The sequence below is a fragment of the Rhipicephalus microplus genome, chromosome X, assembly GCF_043290135.1.
Source record: "Rhipicephalus microplus isolate Deutch F79 chromosome X, USDA_Rmic, whole genome shotgun sequence".
NCBI lineage: Eukaryota > Metazoa > Arthropoda > Arachnida > Ixodida > Ixodidae > Rhipicephalus > Rhipicephalus microplus.
In genome coordinates this window covers 307,612,664-307,632,167 of record NC_134710.1, presented here as the reverse complement: position 1 = coordinate 307,632,167, position 19,504 = coordinate 307,612,664, and the positions used below count along the sequence as shown (strand labels likewise).

The window sequence follows — 19,504 nt, the reverse complement described above, 5'->3', positions numbered from 1 at the left end:
GCAGCTTTAAGCTTGTCTTGTTTAGATATGTACGAGATTTTTTTTTTTTTTGCAACTGATGCTGTTTTGTGGCGTCGCAGTATACTTTGTACCTGCCAGACTATGTTATGTAAAGTAAATGGGCAATTTGTAACTTTTTGTATCCATAGAGTATTGTAAAATTAAGTAGAGGAGACTCGGGCGCTGCGATCATTCAGCGACCATGGGAATGATGGGTAGTACACACATTTGCCTAGTTTTCGTACTTGCGGGTGGCGAATCGTACTTGTGGCTTCGTTGATTACTGTGTGCCGCTTTTGTTTCGAAGGAAAAACGATCCCTTTTGAAATTCGCGACTTGATTTGAAAAGGCAAGACTAAAAGAATAAGGTTCTGAAGCACAACCGCTGATCATATGCCGAGTTTGTTTTGTGAGAAAGAAAGCTGCTCCAAACCACACAAACACACATGAAGCCAGAAGCACAAAATTAGACAAAGCCGTGTACTACCTATCATTCCAATGCTTGATGAAGAGCCGTGCGTTGCAACTCCCATAGACACTAGCGCCAAAGTTCCCTCTAGTGTATATTTAGGAAACTATGTTGGTATCATAGCAGCCTTATGATAAACACTGACATCAATGGTGAATGTGATTTCACACAGCCGTGTAGACCCTGAATTGAAGATCACAATGCCATTTGTTAAGAATATCAATCGCGGCAAATATAATTACACGTGCCATGTTACAGGGTATAAGTCAAACATTCGAAGTTTTCTCAGTAACAAGAACTGAGAGCTGCCGAATCTCGGCAGTGAAAAAACAAAGGGTCAAGCGCCACCCTCCCTTCCGTCCAGACACAGCGTAAAGGGTTTGCTGCATGACAGCGTCGCTCAAGCTGATTAGCATCTCAAACATGTTCAGTGTGCAAATAACACGCAAACGTTGGGTCATACTAAGGTGGGCGTAGGACCAAGGGCGTTCAATCGCAAAACAATCGTATACTTGGCAACGCAGTACTTGGACTGCTACGCAGAAGCATGTTTAAGGTTTCAATGTTCCCGAGCAGATCATTATTACGTTCGCCTAGATGACATCTTTGTTTCCATTAAACTTTCTTTTGTTCCGCATATAACTATAGGTTGCATAGATTAAGATTTGATTGATTGATTGATTGATTGATTGATTGATTGATTGATCTTGTTAGTAAAGACAAGGCGGCAAATGTGCCACACAATGACGGCCTGGTTGTTTCCTCGCTTTTTTACGTGCACCGCCAAGACCCATTAAGACTTTTCGAACAGTTGGTGTAAGAGCTAAAATATCGGATCACGGCAAAATTGACAACATAAAGTGAGTGTTTTGGCAGTAGAGATCAAACCGTTTCTGAAACAGGACGATTGGGGGATCTGAATAAATTCTCATATTCGCAGTACTGAGTATTCGCCAGGCCCCGTATAGAGATTAAAACGTTAGCCTCACGAGAAGTCCCACTATCATAGGTCGGTGAACTAACTCATGAGTCGACACACACCGACTCACTCAACTCAGATCAAGGCATGAAACTGAGTGAGTGTGTCTAGGTGAGTAATGCTTTAGCGAGTCCGAGTGAGTCCAAAGTGCAAAGTATATGTGTTCAGTGAATGTGAATGAGCTCAACTTTCTTTTGCCCACCTAAGGTCCCATCTAGTCATATTCGGCATTACCATAAGCCCTATTGGGATTCTCGTTTATACTCACGTCTACTCACAGGTATTCCAAAGTAGTGTCGTTCATACAGCATTTCAATATTTATTAATTATATGCGTGAATTACATAACGGTTGTCTTGACCTAACCCGAACAACTCTTCCAAAGAATTTTTTTGATTTGGCGATTCAGGGGTACTTAAGATGAATACTATCATACCACTTAAGTCTCTTTTTACAATAAAGTAACTTACTACGCGGAAAGCAGCTGAGATGAGCTTGTGATTGGCGGTTTACCATTTTGCTGTACGGCAGGTAGTTGCTGAAATAAAGCAGGTTGGTCCACCAATAGAGCCGACAGTTCTCGGAGGCCAGGCCCAGGACGTCGCCCCACATAGGTCCGCTCCCAAATGCCGGCATCAGCACGAATAGTGCCGTGGCAAGTCCGAATGCTGGAGTCATCCTGCACTCAGGGAAACCCACATGCACGATTCACTCACAGAGCACCTTCCATTTGGTAAGGCCAGCTTTCCGAAAACAGCTCATGCAAATAGCTCAAACCCCACGCTTTAATCAAATTAATGAATCGTTATAAATCTCCAGCAAAAACACGTGTTTTCTTGGGCTTTATCGTCGGCTGATAAGTGTGCACTACCTCCAGTATCTGTGGAAGACGTCAAATAGCATGTTCCAGAGGCTGAAGCCACTCTTCGTTCGGCTGCATTTCTTCATCTGGTTGTATGCAAGGAGCAGACCACTGTTAACAGAAGAGACAAAGAGCTGACGATAAAAATTAACAGCAATGACAAGAGGAAGAAGAGCAGGTTATCAAAATAGGTTCACAACAATTTTAATTGCAGCATGCATTGTCTTTAATGAAAAATTCTGCAACATCACTGGTTCACTGGATCCTGCATGTACGGCTCCAACTTCCTTTAGCACGTAATTGAGATCGCTCACACTTTGCTTCACAGGAAATCATAACTACGGGCTTCCTCGTTTATGCCTAAAGGCCTTGACTTATATCATATCTATTATTAATTGATTGCATTATTTATGCAAGTGCTATTTAGTACTTACGCTTTTAGAAGCATAAATAAACAGTATTTTCAAAGGTAAGATGAATGAGTTAATAGACATGAACACTAAATGCGGCAAAATAGGCGTCAATGTGGCTTTCTATTGTTTTAAATAACCGATAGTCATTCACAAAACTTACGATGGAGTAACTTTTGACTTGATCCTCCATGTAAGTGTTCCAATGTCTACCTGCCCACTCTCTAAAAATATAAAAAAATACTACCACGTGAAATGACGAGAGTAAATTATATGAAAGAGTAAGTTTTTACGACGAAAGCAATATCCTGCCTCTTGATGCCGAGGTTTTGAGAGACTATTCTATAGCAATTTTCTGGCAAATAAGAGCTATGCTTCATAACGTTTTTTCTTTTGTTTTTGTTTTGTTTTGCTTTTTATTGCATGTTCATCTGCGCTGAGTATATCGACCAATAACTGTGCACACCGATGCCATGGAATATCTCGGCAATAATATTACATTTTTTGTGGTTCGTACACCATTATATGTTTAGCGAATAGCCAAAGTGAGGACTCACGTGATGAAAAAGAAGGTGTCTACAGGCAGCGTGAAGTTCTCGACTAAGGTGAACAAGAAGTCTTTGAACAGGACTTGCAGCTTGGTTAAGGAAGCTGTGAAACAAAGCAACAAAGTCATAATCGTGACGAAAAGCATTACTGCAAAATAATGGAATTGTCATTCATACTCTCCATTCCTTTTTTTAACGATTATTTTTACTCGTCCCACTACATGGCAATCTTAGCGACAAAGGGGGCACGGTGCTTTGCAAACCACGGCGTGCACGAATGTTTATGCCATAGATCAGCGTGTCGGAGATTCAGCTTCCTTTATTCCGATATAGAAAGCTTTCCGGGAACAATGTCGTCACAGCCAGCCTGTATTCTCCCTTTGAGAACATATTCCGGAACATGTTCCCAGGACACAAAGAAACAAAGAAACAAACAAAGAAAAAGAAAAAAGAAAAGAAAAAAGAGAAGAAAAAAGAAAAAAAGAAAAGAAAAAAAGAAAGAAAGAAAAGAGAAAAAGAAAGAAAGAAGTCACTGTGTTGCCCGACTTCGGCGCTGGCGTGGATTATGACAGCCGCCTTTGTTGCTCAGTCGTCTTGCGTTTCAGGCGCGTACAACACATATTTCCGTATTCCTTCTGGTACATTGTGGACAACCTAAGCAGACCGAAAATAAGAGTTTCTACGAGTGTTCCTCAAGCATTATCCGGATGAATTTAGGAGGGTACTGAAATGAATAGATTGAGCTCCAAACTTCAACTTGAAACCCGTGACGCAGGTAGCAGAGTTGGGCAACACAGCATACACGCGTGCGATAGTGAAATCAACGACATGATGGTCCCATACCGAATATTTGCATCTCGCTCCCAAAGAGAAAAACGGACATATCATAATGCACTTTTGTACCTCTGGTCTTGATGTGGGATTTACTTCACAAATCTTGCAACCTCACACAGCGATGGCTCACGTTTGTATGATGTGTTATCACAGTGACGCAGTGCGGGGGGCAAATTTACTTTGGCTAGTAAAAGAACTTGTTGGGCTAGTTGGTACAACTTTTTTTAAAAGTTAATTCGAGTGCGAAAACATGACACGATCACTCACACGTGCACACCTGGGCATCAAACACACACAGGTCGCTGTGTGTGTGTTTGATGCCTGGGTGTGTGTGAGTGATCGTGTCGTCTGTTCGCGCTCGAATTAACTTTGAGAAATTACTTTCACGAATGTTCATACTCCTAAGTGCGGCCTTTCACACAGCTTCCACTTTGACTAACATGACTTTTCCCACAAAGTAGCGCTAATGCATGCATTGGTATTTCTAGAGCTTGTTCGGCCTCGCTCGATCATCTCTCATGGTGCTACTTGCTATATGAGAACTGATATAGCAGTGTATAGCTGACAATCTAGGGAGCCGCATCGACCGCCGGAATAGGCTGCTCCCAACTGAACACCTTCTGAGGCAAGATCTCACAAATTACACAACAGTGCTCTCCTTAGAAAAGGAGGCAAACCGTGCTACAGTAAAGCTCCTAGTGTTCGTTGATGCAGCTTGGAAGCACCTGACCTTCATTAAGCACTGAGATAAGATAGCCGAAGAAAAATGACAGTACCACTCACAAGGTCCTATTGCACATTTCATTTAATGATTTGAAGTTGTGAAGCGTCATCTGGGAAGCACTTTATCAGAAAAGTTCTTCAAATTGGTTCATTATTCAGCATATTAGGAGCAATTGAGCTGTCTTGTGCCATGAGAAGAAGCGCTATGATGCCGATGTGGAAACTCGCCTGTTTTCTTTGTTCTCACTTCTTATTTCACGTTTTGGGACAGTTGTGACCCACTCCACATTGGATGAAGAATCTGTCTCATGCCATGTGAAAAGACCTGCACAGCTTACTCAACATGTGTTGACTTATTTTACCTATTCTTCACTACTTGAGACTCGTAGCATGTTCGATTGTACTGCATTTGCACATCTTGCGTTTGATAGGTACTCTTTATATAAATATGTTTTAGTAAGTTTTTTTGTTTTCAAAATGAGGATAGCCTGCGACATCGTAGTGACACCAACCTCTCGTATTCACTATATAAGTGATATGGACGTAGCTTGCACGTCAGCTTGTGCTTTCTCAAACTGCCAACGTTCTGCTTAAAGTTTAGGTTGTTTTTGCAGCGTGAAAGTATTTTGTAATTCCAGACATGATTGCTATAAAGTGACATATTCAACCCGTCTTTTTTTTTCAATGGTCAAACCCGGTGAGGGGCTCTTTGGGGAGGTTAATACGCGTGAGATTTGCAGAAGCGAGTAACTTCCGCACAGTTCGTCCAAACTGGTCGGACGGGGCTAAGAGTCTGCTCCGTTTTCCCTGGCACCAAAACTTTTCTTACCGACAGTTCTTTGCATTTAAACACGGGATCACGACGTGATTCATTGAAAAAAATCTATTTTTTATACTGTCACACCATGACCGGGTTACTCAATGTTTGCTATATGGAGCGCAGCTGAAGTTACGCAATTGCGCAAAGGAGCTCCGAGTAAAGTTGGAGGCACCGGTATTCGGCAGCGCAAGCATTGAAAGCACGTTCGCCGAACAAAGATAGAAAACGGTAAATCTGTGCGACCAGCAGGATTGCGTAAAAAGGAAGGAAGGAGAAAAAAAATGCATTTGCGGTCTTTCCACTGCATGCAGTGGTTTGAGCCACACCACCAGGAACCAGCCAAAACGGCAAACGAAATTGGTTCAAATTGTTATCGATTGTCGTAGCGGCGTTGCCTGGCAGCGTCGACGTGATTGATTGGAGAGTTAAAAGCTCACCGAAGCGGATGTAGGTGGAGAGGTCCGTGAGAAAGTAGATGTGTCCCAGCACAATCCAGAAGCAGGAGATGACGCGGATCCCGTTGAGGGCTTCCAGTGGCCCGGTCGCGTGCTCCGAATGGGCGAACAGCGACCGAGTGTTGCGCACCAGCGAGAAACTCGCCAGGGCTTCCGAAAGTCGGCCTGCGGTTATGCCGGCACGTAAGAAGCGGTAGACAAGTGAAACGTTAAACAATGCACAACAATATGACACCAGCTCTATTAGGGAAGTTGAAACAAAGTCATATACGCAAATGGAATCGCATCCTGGCGTTACGTTGCGTAACGCATCAGGTGCCCACGCACTTTTTTTCGTTGATTTAGTTTGATCGGGTCTAACAAAAACCTATGACCGCTCAGTGCAAGCCACCTACAATGTTTCGTAGACTTCTAAATTGTCTTAGATTGTGCTGCTAAGATTACGCGCAAATCGGGCTGCGGCAGCCGCATGTCGATAGAGGTGAAAGGCCAGAGGTGCTTATATACTTAAATTTGATTGCACGTTAAAGAACACCACAAGCATGGTCGAAATTACCAGCACTCCACTTCCGTTCCTAATAACGATATTGTAGCTTCAGTAAGTAAAACCCCACCAATTATTATTCAAATTGCGCACAGTACCCGTACACTTGTTAAATCGCGAGCTTACGAGCCATAACGCTGGAAGGTGCGATCACTGCTGTGTACATACAAAAGGTGTTCTGCCAATTATCAGATTACCGAAGACTGACGGCACTTATTGCCGCTACTAGAGTACAGCGCGCTTTGCTTGTACTTCGGAATACTTAGTTGTTTGGGCACAAATTAGCTCACTAGAGTTTCATTTCTGCAGGAGTAACTGCCTCTTTCTTCATAGTCACCACAACGTGACAATACAATAAGTTTGAGGCTTTTCTGAGGTGCAGCTAAAGATAATTGAGGGCACGTTAGCGATTATATAGATAACGAATGGTTTGCGCAGGCAGACAAAAATAAGAAAAGTAATAGCCTCATGTGCTCTTCGTAGTCTTATATACACAATGATCCACAGAAATGTCGCTATCAGCGCTGTTGCTGCTGGAAGCCTGTGATTTGGCACTGGAAAACTGTCTTCTATGGGCAAGCTGAAACTGCACACCGATATTTGCCCCATCGTGCGACGGCTTCTCATTGAAGCTCGTGAGATTAGATGACAATGCGCCAGCTGGTGGACATGCTCAGCAGCGGCTCCCATATGTTACAGAAATAACAAGCAAGGACCACAGTCGGCGATGTTTCCACAAGGCTCTCCTGTTAAACAGCTAAAAGTAACCCTAATAAGTTCTTCGAAAGTAACCTAATTTACTTTGGAACAAAGCTTTTGAGATACCAACGAACATTTGATTAAAATGAAATTGGTCACATTCTACAAATTTTCAAGTCATTTTTGTGCGCATGCATTCGCTACATGATTGTGGTGACATGGCAAGAGAGTTGCGACTACAATGAACTGACAGTTATCGTATCGGATGCGGTTTTCACAGCAGTATCTGTATGCTAATAACTGTCGCCCGAGTATCTTGTGAGGTATCGCGACACAATTGCAAAGTATCTCTGCCCAGCCCTGACGTTAAGTGACCCTTAAAACTCGGCGAAATTGGGCGTGTAGCAAGTAGAATTTTACTGCGATGCGCGCAGCTGATAAACGCAATGTGATCAGCTTACAAGCTCAGTGCGTGCAGCTGATGAGCTGTCATAATGAATACGGCAACCCGGTTGTGTTTGAAATGGTAGTGCAATCTATACGATATAGCCAAACAACGGATTGAGTAAATTGCGGGCCTCATTAGGTACAGCTAACTTCCTCGTGCAATACATTTTAGGCGACAGTGGCTCTTTGCGCGTTTGCTGCGGTGTGCATCCGCTACTGACTTGCCACGTTGCAGCTTCACCAGAGGCGGGTGACCGGGATGACTCACACCAAGAGTGTACTTGCATCTATATCTTATTTCACTATGCTTGTCCGTCGCCTCTGTTTCTCTCTCTCGGCATATGTCCTCAGCTGACATTCTTCCTCGCCGTATAATTAGGTAACCTTCGTGAATGTGGAAAAACACACACAACGTCTCACAGGAGCCATTTCGCGTAAAGAAAAACCACTTGCCGCAAACAGTTGCCGTGCGCTTGGCGTCTTGAATGTAGAATACGTCGACTCCTGTGCCAACGATTGCGAAGAGGAGGAGAACGCCCAGGATGCAACTGCAAAAGAGTAATTGCCTTGTGCATAGTATTTCACACCACTCTACGTATTCGCTCTCGTTTTCTTAACTGCTGCTAATTTTTGTACTCGCCCCCCCCCCCCCCTAATTTAATTATCACACACGTCGAGCTTGCAATGCTGTTCTTCCTGACTAACAACACGAAATAACATTTCTTTCGCATTTCACCGGCAGGTTTGAATAAAGGAGGAATACTGCAGAATAGGGTAAAAAAGTGCGCAGTGTTTAGCGAATAGCACGTCACAATAAGCACTATTGTTGAGCATAGGTAGCATTAGGCAGCCGCCGCTGCTATCTAAGCGCAAAGGAGCACATTCACACTCACAGGACGACAAGCTGCTCCTTGGAAAAGTTGATTGGTTCCTTCACTTGGCACGACGTGACGTTCGCCGTTATCTGAATCTCCTGCGAAGCTGCACAGAAGCCACACCACTCAAGAACGTCACTTGTAGAGCCCATGGTTACCATTATTTATTCAATCTTAAAGGCCTTTTTCAGGGTATTACATAAAGGGTAGGTGTTTGGGGATAAAAGTAACAATAACAACAAGACCATTACTATTTATTAAAAAAACAAACGAGCAAACTGAAATTAAGTAAAGGTTTGAAATATACACAATGCATGTTATAATTCGAAAAGAGAAACATGAAGACAGTGAAGCATGCAGAAAAAATACCATAACGGCCATCAGAGTACCTGAAATAGAAGAGTAGATTAAGAGTTTCAATAACATGAAAGTATTTGCCTAAATTTATTTAAGTCATAAGGTAGCACGGTCCATAGCTTAATAGCAGTCGGTAAAAAGGATTCATTGAATGTATAATTAGTGGTGCCATGCAAGCGTTGTGCACTAAGGTCATTAAACAGATGGTTTGAAGTGCGATTGGGTGGAAGCAAAATAGTGTTCCCGAGCTGACAGAACTTACAACACAGTCTGTGGAAAAGGGGAAGTTGTGAAATCTTACGGCGAAGTGTTGCGCCATTTCCCAAGGATAATAGAGAACGCTTTAAATTGCATATTCTCGCATAAGCCGTTTCGGGCGTGAAACAACACTATGTATCCGTGCCCAGTGCAGATGGGTGCCATTTAATTCAGGCGTATTGCTTCACGCGTCCAACACGAACCTTATGGATGCCTTTCATTTCAGAAATAACCGAGTCCGAAAGAGAATCTAGCACGAACCTCACGACAACAAGAAAAACGCTTCGATCGGTAATTTGTACAATGCTGCGTCTGTTAACCACTGCACCCAAATTAGGCACTGCAGTAAGGCACCCAAACATTATTGTTTTAAAAACGAAGCTTCATAGGCAAACCTTATATTTTCATGGCAGTATCCCCGATTGCCTCACACACTTGACAGCACGTCTATGCGAACCAGTCTACATTTTTGCCAATCTGTGGTGCCACGATGGGTGTGCCTCTTTTTGGAGTCGTTTTTGTATTAGACAAAAAAACACAAGGCATTTTCTGTGTAACAACTGTATCTCTTGAAGCGTGTATCTCCTGAAGCGAAACTGATGTAGTGTTCAACTACTTAAGAAGTTTTAGAAGAGAGAAATGTACAATGGATGCAATACTGAACATAGTAACGTGTGTGGAGCATGAACTGAACGCGCCTGTGGAAGTTTGACGATCGCAGTGTTCTTAGACATAAAAAGAGCATTTGACGTCGTTGGTCGTACTTCCGTTCTGCTAAGTATGTTGGAATGTCGAATGTCTGACAGGTCTTTGCGGTGGATTTTTATATTTCTATGAGGTCACAAAATATTCACTAAGACGGGCGAGGGAAAGAGTGCTGAACATGACGTCAAGCTGGGAGTGCCACCGGGAAGCATACTCATCACTTTTCTTTTTAAATTTGTCATGGCTTATTTAGCAAAAAGATTGACTTTGACAAAAAGATGACTTCTCGGTTGACACTCTTTGTATGCAGGTGATGTGTGCATTTGGGCATTTGGTACTGACGCTCAGTTAATTCAGATGGCATTGCAGGCGGGCACAAATGTTATTAACCATTTTTTAAAAGAAAGAGGAATGATTCACCCTTCACCCATAGGAAAGTGAAAATGTTTAATCTTACTTTGGAAGGTGAATACCTAATTACTTTGAGACAGCATCGATATCTCGAAGTACTAAAACTTGATCGGCAGTTATCAGGGTCGCCCAACATAAAGAAACTCGAAAGCAAGGTAAATATGCTAGTGAATATACTGTGCAGTCTTGCTGGTACATCATGGGGCGGATCTGTATTATTCATGCTCGCTGTCCACAAAGATTTAATATGACAAAAATTGCTTACTCTGCAGCACTCCTGCACGGCCTTCCTCGCACTTCAGAAAAACGACTTCAAGTACTATTAATCTATGGAACTGCGCGTATGCCTAGGTGTTTCACGAGCGACTTCTAGCAGCCTTGTCATAGCAGAGACTCGACAACCATCCTTTCCAGTCATGAGAACAATCGAAACATGCCATCACTTTTTTTCGCTTACAGACGCTACGCAAAGACCACCCATTGGCACTGGAGAATTTACGAAGGGATAAAAGCAATGCTCATCCAAAAATACCGAGTAATCTACATTTATTGCCAAGAAATAAATTTCGGAGCTCTGAAGTTGACTATCCTCTATGGTTGATTGCAATACCAAGCATTGCATTAACAGTAAATGGCATCATCAGAAAGAGAGACATGTTCATCTAAACTGCTCAACAACTAGTGCTTTATACACATGCCGTATCCATGATACATACACTTTTTGCACAGTTGGCTCAAGTATGTTAACCTCTTCAACATCACTGTATTATATCACAGCTCACTATTCAAAAATCATTTAAATTATCAAGCACGACTTTATCTACAACAGCTAAGCTATTCGCTATGCTGTATGATATCAGCTTTATGAACTCATCAGCAGACGTGAGAAAATGGGTACTTTTTAGCGATTCACGGGCCGCATTACCATCACTCTGCAGGGCAAACACAACCATAATCACTGTTAGTATAACATACGAAACACTTAAAGAGCTCATGAAAGCAAGCCAGGCGTGACATGAGACCAAATTTTAGTGGATGTCTGGACACTAACATTTCTGGTACCACAGCTTCTGATGAAGCTGCACAAGCACGTCGTAAATATGCCATTGTTTTTTTACCAACCTCGAAAAAATAATTTCGTAGTGTGATGAAGGCAACAATTTTCGGAATCCATAAAAATACTTGGTTTGATCAAACTACGAAGAGCTGTGATTTATATCATACCAATCCATTCATTGAATTCGAAGTTGCGCTAGCACTAGGTAGAAATATGGAAACACTTATTCACCGGTTGAGGTTAGGCGCCGCATACACAGAACATTTCTTACACAGAATCGACATAGCTAAAACACCCGAACGCGAATGTGGATTTGAAGATGGACACTTGTCACCCACTTATAGACTTCCCTTATCATGACACAGTAAGACACCGTCTTATATCAAAACTGTTGGCATTAGACCACAGACCAGTCAGTATTAAGAAACTTGTGGGCCCATGGCCAAACGAAGCTTCACAGACGTAATCTCTGAAAGCTTTAAAAGGTTATTTTTTAAGACAGCGTGATTGCTGGTAATTACTAAGAAATAAGAAACTCATTCGCATAAGAGATGTTCTACTTATTATACGCAGTATTATAAGAAACTCATTTTATATGCCTGTGCTCAAGTGCGTGACGTGTCGACTGTTACGTACACATCAGTGAATTCATCCCCCTAAGGACCAGACTTAGTGACTGCTATTTGTGCCTCATAGATTCAACTATAACTAGATACTATATTCATTGACTTTCTAACATTTTTATTGTTGTGTTGGTGTTGTTTGATATGTGCGTATGAGTGTATTTATACTTGTGTTCTAGTGCGTTTATTCTCCATGTAGTGCTCTTTATTTCTGCTTTAAGATGTATGTTCAATATTCATTCAAGGGCTAAGGAGTAGCCATCATCTTACTTGTGCGCCAACATCTTGTATATTATATCAATAAAGAAAAAGAATCCAAGACACCAGTGGTCTTTACTTACACTACGTCTATAGTCTACACTACATACTACGCTTGTGCTTTCACCTCCAGGTCCCACTCTGATAAATAATTTGGGACCATTTCAATCCACAGCTTATTCATTTTCGATGTGTTAGATCTTTAAAAATATTGCGAAATTTCTGGCACGAGAGAGTTTCAGTGAGGCATTTAAAATTAAGGTGAGAAAACCTTAAAATTCAATTGACCTTCTATAGCTAAACTTTGCGCTCCCCCTCTTTACAGCGGCAAAGCACAGCCTGGGTGCCAGTAGAAGAATAACGTGCGAGGACGCGCATAGGGTTCACAGGTAGTCCATATTCTTCAGGTTATTAACATACTGAGTACATGACAAAACGCTGGGCTACTCGAGAAGGGGTGCACACCGCTATAGAAGGGGTGCGCGTGTATTTAAATCAAACGTAGTATTACACTTCCCAAGTCACTTCTACACTTCCCAAACATAGTATAAGCTTCCCAAGCCAATGTGGCTATTTGTGCAGTAGAAGTTTTCACGCGATGCAGTAAACATATGCATGGTCAATATAAACAAGACAACAACACAAGGGGGAAAAGGCGATTTTCTTGGATTTTACAGCGATGTGTCCTCACCCATGCATTCTGTTCTCATTTCAAATAAAATTTCAAGTGGGTGGTGGTCTTGCAAAAGTTTCAAAACGTCACACTGATTAAACAAAGGCGCAAGCGCAAAGTATGCAAAATCAACTCCAATTGTACATCCTACATTGCCCTGTAATATTATCGTTTTCTCGAAGGCTTTAATTTTGATGCACTATAGTCAGTTCGGCTTATGTGCTGACGACGACGTGAAGAGAAGGATATGGGGAAGATGTCGTACACGACGCTTTGGCAGCAGTCAACAAGTTTCCCAATTCGTTATCACATATGCGAAGACATGTCCTCTACGATCATATTCTACAAAGGTTAGACGATTCGTTTCCCGCGAAAGAAAAGATGGGATGAGACAAATATATATTTGTATATATGCTATATGTACTTCGATATTCTAAGCACATGCTAGTAGCTGTGCAGTAGTGTTACTATTATTACTGCCTCCGACACTTCCGAAGCCAGGGTGATGTCATTTAGGAGATATTCAGCACCTACAGAGAAAAAAAATTACACGGAAACGCATACTTTTGCAGCAACGCACCTGTGTCTCGAAGAGGCTGTTTGTGTGCATTTTCAAAGCATCGAAGCATTTTTTTTTTCAATCAATTATATGCTTATGTACAGCTCAGAAGCCCTGCTTTTCAAAGCAAGCTTTGGAAGCGATTTTCATGGCAAGCTTCAGATATGCCGACTTATAGGAGCTTGAAATAAAAAATTGACCTGAATCTGCATGTTACACTGCATAAGTCGTCGAAAGACGATAGTCTTGCGTCTGGACAGAATGAACAAAACGTTTATTTGATGTTCTGCGCAAGAAAATAGGTGAATGGTATTCTGGAGGCGCTGCGTCAGAGCGCCTCGAGCATGTAGCGGAGACGAATGAGCGTATCGAGGCACGTTAGACACGAGTGCGATCTTGCAGTTGTCTTCGAAAACGAAGGTGTGCGCACCCGCGGAGAAAAATGCGCGCAAGTCTCGGGGGGTGATAAGGAGTAAAATGCAAAGCGACGGGCAGGTGCCACCACCGTGTCGTCGTAGCAAAGCGTTGGAAACACCTTTTTGAGCATCGCGTTGCACTGTCAGCGCAGCGCGATAAACGCTACAGTCCTTAGAGTTACTTGTGTGTGCCTCTTCTAGTATAAGGGCAGACATACAAAACATCTATATGTTGTTATGACGCCTCACATATGCGCAATAATTGCTTTTTAATTGACAATCGCACAACTATGAATGCTAAACCTTAAACAATATTGGTGGGCGCTGCGGATGTGTTGGCCGTATGAGGCTGTTTGAGGTATCGATAAGGGCAGACAAACAAACAAATGTACAGAATGTTTTCCGTCGAAGGTCCCCAAGACTATCGTCTTTAAAAATGCCGCCCGTATCTTCCCACGGAGAAACTCGAATAAATGCGTCGTAAAGGGGGGGGGGGGCGGAGTAGAGGGCATCGCGTAAATATTGCATAATCGGGTATGATATTTGAAATGCTTAATTGTTATTTTTCGTCTTTATTCTTTTTATTAATTGAATGAAGGCGAAGTGTTGCCTTCCACGTCAAACGAAAGCCAAGACGCCCTTGACTGAATGCCGAACGCGCGATCCAGTGCATACATATACAGGGTAGCAAGTGAACGATTGTGCAGCGCGAGCAGTCGTTTTAAAGACGATAGTCTTTCTTGGAGACCTTCGACGCAAAAATTTTGGTCTGTTTGTCTGTCTGTATGTACAGTTGTCTGTCCACTCTTAACGACACCGGGTACATGGAACGGCTGACCCCATCCACAGCGCCCACCAATGTTCAAGATTCAGCGTTCATACTTGTGCAATTGTCAATTAAAAAGCAATTATTGCGCATGTCTGGGACACCATAACAACACGTATATAATCTGCATGTGCGTCTTTTGCTAGAAAAGGCATACACAAGTTATTTTAAGGATCGTAGCGTTTATCACGCTGCGCTGACCATGCAACGCTTGCACGAAAAGGCAAGTGTTTCCAACGCTTTGCCAAGACGAGATGGTGGTGGCACCTACCCGTCACCTTGCGCTCTACACCTTATCACCTCTTAGACGGACCCATACACCCGTCTGAGAGCCACGCGATTCGTTTTCCAAGAAAACTGCCAAATGGCGCTCATGTCTCACGTGTGACGCGACTTGATGCGCTCGTTTGCCTCCGCTGCACGCTCGAGGCACTCTAACGCAGCGTCTCCAAAATACTATTCACCGATTTTCTTGCGCAGAACATCAAATAAATGTTTTGTTCACTCTCTCCACACTCAAGACTATCGTCTTTCGACAAAATTTGCAGCTTAACATGCAGATACGGGGCCAATTTTTTTTTTTTACGAGCAGGCGCATGCGTCGGCCTTGCGAGGTGAAAGAGGGGGAGGGGAGAGACACTTTTGCGGGTGTCTTCCTGGGCCGGCACGAGACGCGATTATGCGCAGTGGGGGTGTGGATGCCTCCACCACCGACGCCGAAGCGCGACATCGGGCGATTAAGAAATGCACCGCATTTAATACTGGTGGGCTAGTTGTTTGATCATATTAGCGTATGACAGCGCACACCATTTTAACGAACGACCCGAAACAAAAAAGTACACACAGCACTTCTATATGTCTTTTTGTTTCGTGTAGTCCTTTCACTCGGCGTGCGCGGCCATACATTTACAGTGTGTAGGTGGAGGTCTTTTTTACAAGCGGAATAAGAGCTAGGATTCTGGCATATCGCCAGCACACATTGTCAACAAACAAATCGGTTCCAAGTATAAAGACCGCAGCTTGTTATCAGCCAAGCATTCAGTGACAGTTTCTTGCTGGTCGGAAGCCATTTACAGTTTCAGTTCTTTACCCTATATAGAAGACGAATCGATTTAATTTGTTTCTTAGATAGTTGTTGAGAACGTGAACGTTGTTGAGGTTATTTTCATTTAGTCATTTATTTATTTTTCTCGTGTTTATGAAAGGAACTGAAGCCTTCGAGTGTGTTCCCAATGTCTCCCCCCCCCCCCCCCCTGCCAACAGCACTCCGCGTATTCTAAGCTATAGTTGGTCAGGCGATGCACTGCGGTTGCTTGTCAAGCGGCTCGTTTGTGGCGGTCTTGACATCACGCCGAAAACACTAACTCACGAGTCATAGGTGCCTAAGCGTCTTCAAAGGACCGGTTTTTCGGTCAATTTGCTCCAGCATGCGCCATCGCTTAGTGTCTCTTGGAAGGCGTGAAGCTGTCTCAAAGTGCTTGAGGTAACTTAAATAGAGTACCAAAGCGTCTAATTCACCCGAACTGACATCCTGTGTTTGCAGAGGGTGTCACACTATAGAATAAAAAAAAAAATGTACGAAATGCAAGTAGGGACTTTTCTGTGTATTTTTTCTTTAAAGCTCATTCTCTAATCTTTTTCAAAAATCAGCGAACGGAAATGTGGGTCAAGAAGTGTGTGTAAAAAACGCGCAAACACTTATTTCCTGCCTGGGCATGAACTCGGGTATAACATAGCACATCTTTTGGCGTGGTCACAGCATTACAAGTCTCACTGGCTGTCGGTCTTGTTGCCTACCGGGAAATCGTGCTTCTTTCGCGTGCATAATACAACCTGCCGTTTTGCTTTGGACTTCGCATCTTTGTCTGCTTTTCCTCGTCTTCTCTTCCATTATACATTCTCCTGTAGACAAAGTTGCGTTTGCACTCGGATCTTATGTTACTTCCCTTTGCAGCATAGCTATCTCTGTGTCGTTTAAAGCAATTATGAGCAAGTTTACTTCTTAAGTCGAGTCGCTATTGTCAAAACTGAAACGTTATGCGACTCATTGGTGTTTGTTTTGCGCATTTCACCTACGTTTAGAACCTCCTTTAAAAATTTAGTAAAATGCTTGTAACCAAGAGCAAAAAGTTGCTAACAGCAGCTGTCAGTAGCATTTTTAGGCCATTACTTACTCTTTACAACTTTTTTCCTGCCTGCGTTAGCAGACGTTTAAAGGTTGCAACGGCTACTACCTTTTGCGCACGGTTACCAACTTTTTGTCATACACCTGTTTAATGAACTTGTTGAACAAACCTGAGAGATTATAATTACGAGCGTCTAGCAGCCTAATAACTAAAACGGGGATGCATACAAGTTCATTGACGCAATATATGCGAGCTTGGTACCCAGTCTTACGTCTTGTATGTTTTCATAAATGCTTGAATAAATGCCCTATGCTACGTTACCTCGCGCACTTAAGAAAACTAAGTTGTATAAAGGCGCCTAATTTAAATTATCTATCCTACAGCATAGCCATCTACCGGAGCTGCATTCCCCAGAGTTAGAGCTATACATACTCCTGGAATTGCTTAGCAACTACGTCTCGCTTGAGTTTGTGTATGTGTGCCGTTATCATTTATGAGATTATGTGCATAATTACTCAGTGACATTTAATTGTGGATGCTTGCGAATAGCACCGATATAAAACGGGTGATTCGTGAAGCGAAATTGTCGCATCTAGTACATTTTTTAGACGCGAAGTAGCTCCTTCACTAGCCTGTATAACGTTGTCCGTCCGTGTCAACACGCCGCGCCGCGCTCCCCTCACCACAGTTGCTGGAACAACGTCAAGTTGATTGATTTATTTGTGGGGTTTAACGTCCCAAAACCACTATATGATTATGAGAGACGCCGTAGTGGAGGGCTCCGGAAATTTCGACCACCTGGGGTTCTTTAACGTGCACCCAAATCTGAGTACACGGGCCTACAACATTTCCGCCTCCATCGGAAATCCAGCCGCCACAGCCGGGATTTGATCCCGCGACCTGCGGGTCAGCAGCCGAGTACCTTAGCCACTAGACCACCGTGGCGGGGACAACGTCAAGTCGGTCAGGTCACGTGGACTTCACCCTCTTCCTCACACGCAGCAGCTTTTGGCTCCTCCGCCACCTCGCACCACACTTCTTTCTAGTTTCACGCTCTCCACCGCACGCAACGCTCGACCACACGTCGAGTGGCAACACTAGATAGATTCAGTCACGCCTCCACAGTAGCCGTATACGGACGCCGCCTGCCATTGCAAATGGCTAGCAGGCTGCGTCCGTGCGGCTCTTGCGGACGCGTTACTAAATCTGTGAACTCTTTCAGCCCGTTTATCTGCGATGAAACTTGCACAAAATCCAACCCACCTCCCACGTCTTTGCGTCTCAAACAAACGTTTACTCGAGTAAACGCTACACCAAGTTTCGCTTGAAACCGTTCTTCCAGCACCCACGTCGACGCCCGTTTCAACCGGGTTAACGCCGTGCGCACCGCTGCTGCTTCGCATCTCGTCGGGGTTCCCTTCAGAGAGGTGGTCCATGATTTTTGCATTGTAACCGTTACTGTCTAAGTTAGTAACATTTACTAACTGGGTTATTAACAGTGTAGCTAGCAATGTGTACTAACCTTTCCCTTATTGATTTCACTTGCCAACTGGTTTCTAACATATGTGACAAGTAGTAAGTACTACAGCCTTCTTCAATATAGTGCACACAATCGCCAATTATGGCGCTACTGTCACGAATTCTTTCTTTGTATCCCATAAGCCACACAACTTTAGCGCTAGAAGGGCATTCTACCTAACTATCACTATCACAAACTGAAAAGCGAAATATATGCTATACTAAATAATTTACCGAACTGTAGTTAGCCAGTGACTAGCTTCCTTGACTAATAGTAAGTGTGGAACCGGGATTGCCTAGAAGGATTGACTAGGGTAAGGATCGCAACTTTCTCCAGTGCAGGCTAAGCATAGCGCGCACGAGTAAGCCTAAAGCAGTGCACAGAAAAATATTGATGGGGTTATAATAAGTGAGTCAAACATGAGTAGATCAATACAGCAAAGTACAGTATAACAAAGAAAATGGCATATATGGATAACTGGTAAGGAGAAGACGCCTAAATGGAATTCGCACAGGCAATACCACAGCACACATTAAACCAAGTAGACGCTCTCAGAGTCATACTGTTCTTCAGCACCTAGACCTTTCGATGAGATTCCTGCTTTCCGTGTTGAAAACAATTTACCCCGCAGGTGCCAAAATGTTGTAGCGCAATAATTTAAAGCTGAAAATAAGCTTGAAAAATTGGTAATGAAGGACATAGGAGGAAAACAAGAAGCAAGTAAGGTTTTGTTGTACTGACACGTTGTTGCCTTTGTTTGCTTTGTCAAGCTTCCGCTTACCTTTGCCAGCAATCTTTTGAAGGTCTTCGCCACTGCACGTAGATGGTATGCAGACACCAATCCTTGAGGGAAAGAGCTGGAGCCAATAGCCATTGTCGTAGAAGAAGGTCAAAACCTGTGGAACAGCATGAGAGAGGCATTCTTGTCGGTTCACTTATGCGGCAACGTGACAGGGTCGTTTCCTTGTTTCTACGTGGCTGCAACAAGTGCTTTTCTTTGCACTCTGTTGTTTTGTTTCGTTTAAACATTTATAAGCATCTCTTTCCAACTG

The 19,504-nt window shown here is 43.2% G+C and overlaps 1 protein-coding gene across 3 annotated transcripts in view; it reads right to left on the bottom strand.

The window, feature by feature from the left end:
• LOC119161360 (nose resistant to fluoxetine protein 6) overlaps positions 1 to 19,504 on the bottom strand; it is an 89,344-nt gene that overhangs the window by 17,608 nt on the left and 52,232 nt on the right. For all 3 annotated transcript variants that reach the window (XM_075879481.1, XM_037413797.2, XM_037413798.2), the window contains 7 exons: positions 19,234 to 19,348; positions 8,683 to 8,770; positions 8,243 to 8,337; positions 6,082 to 6,264; positions 3,277 to 3,370; positions 2,319 to 2,420; positions 1,961 to 2,126 (listed from right to left, as the gene is read on the bottom strand). In XM_075879481.1, coding sequence (XP_075735596.1) covers positions 1,961 to 2,126; positions 2,319 to 2,420; positions 3,277 to 3,370; positions 6,082 to 6,264; positions 8,243 to 8,337; positions 8,683 to 8,770; positions 19,234 to 19,348 — 843 coding nt within the window. The remainder of the gene's footprint in view (positions 1 to 1,960; positions 2,127 to 2,318; positions 2,421 to 3,276; positions 3,371 to 6,081; positions 6,265 to 8,242; positions 8,338 to 8,682; positions 8,771 to 19,233; positions 19,349 to 19,504) is intronic.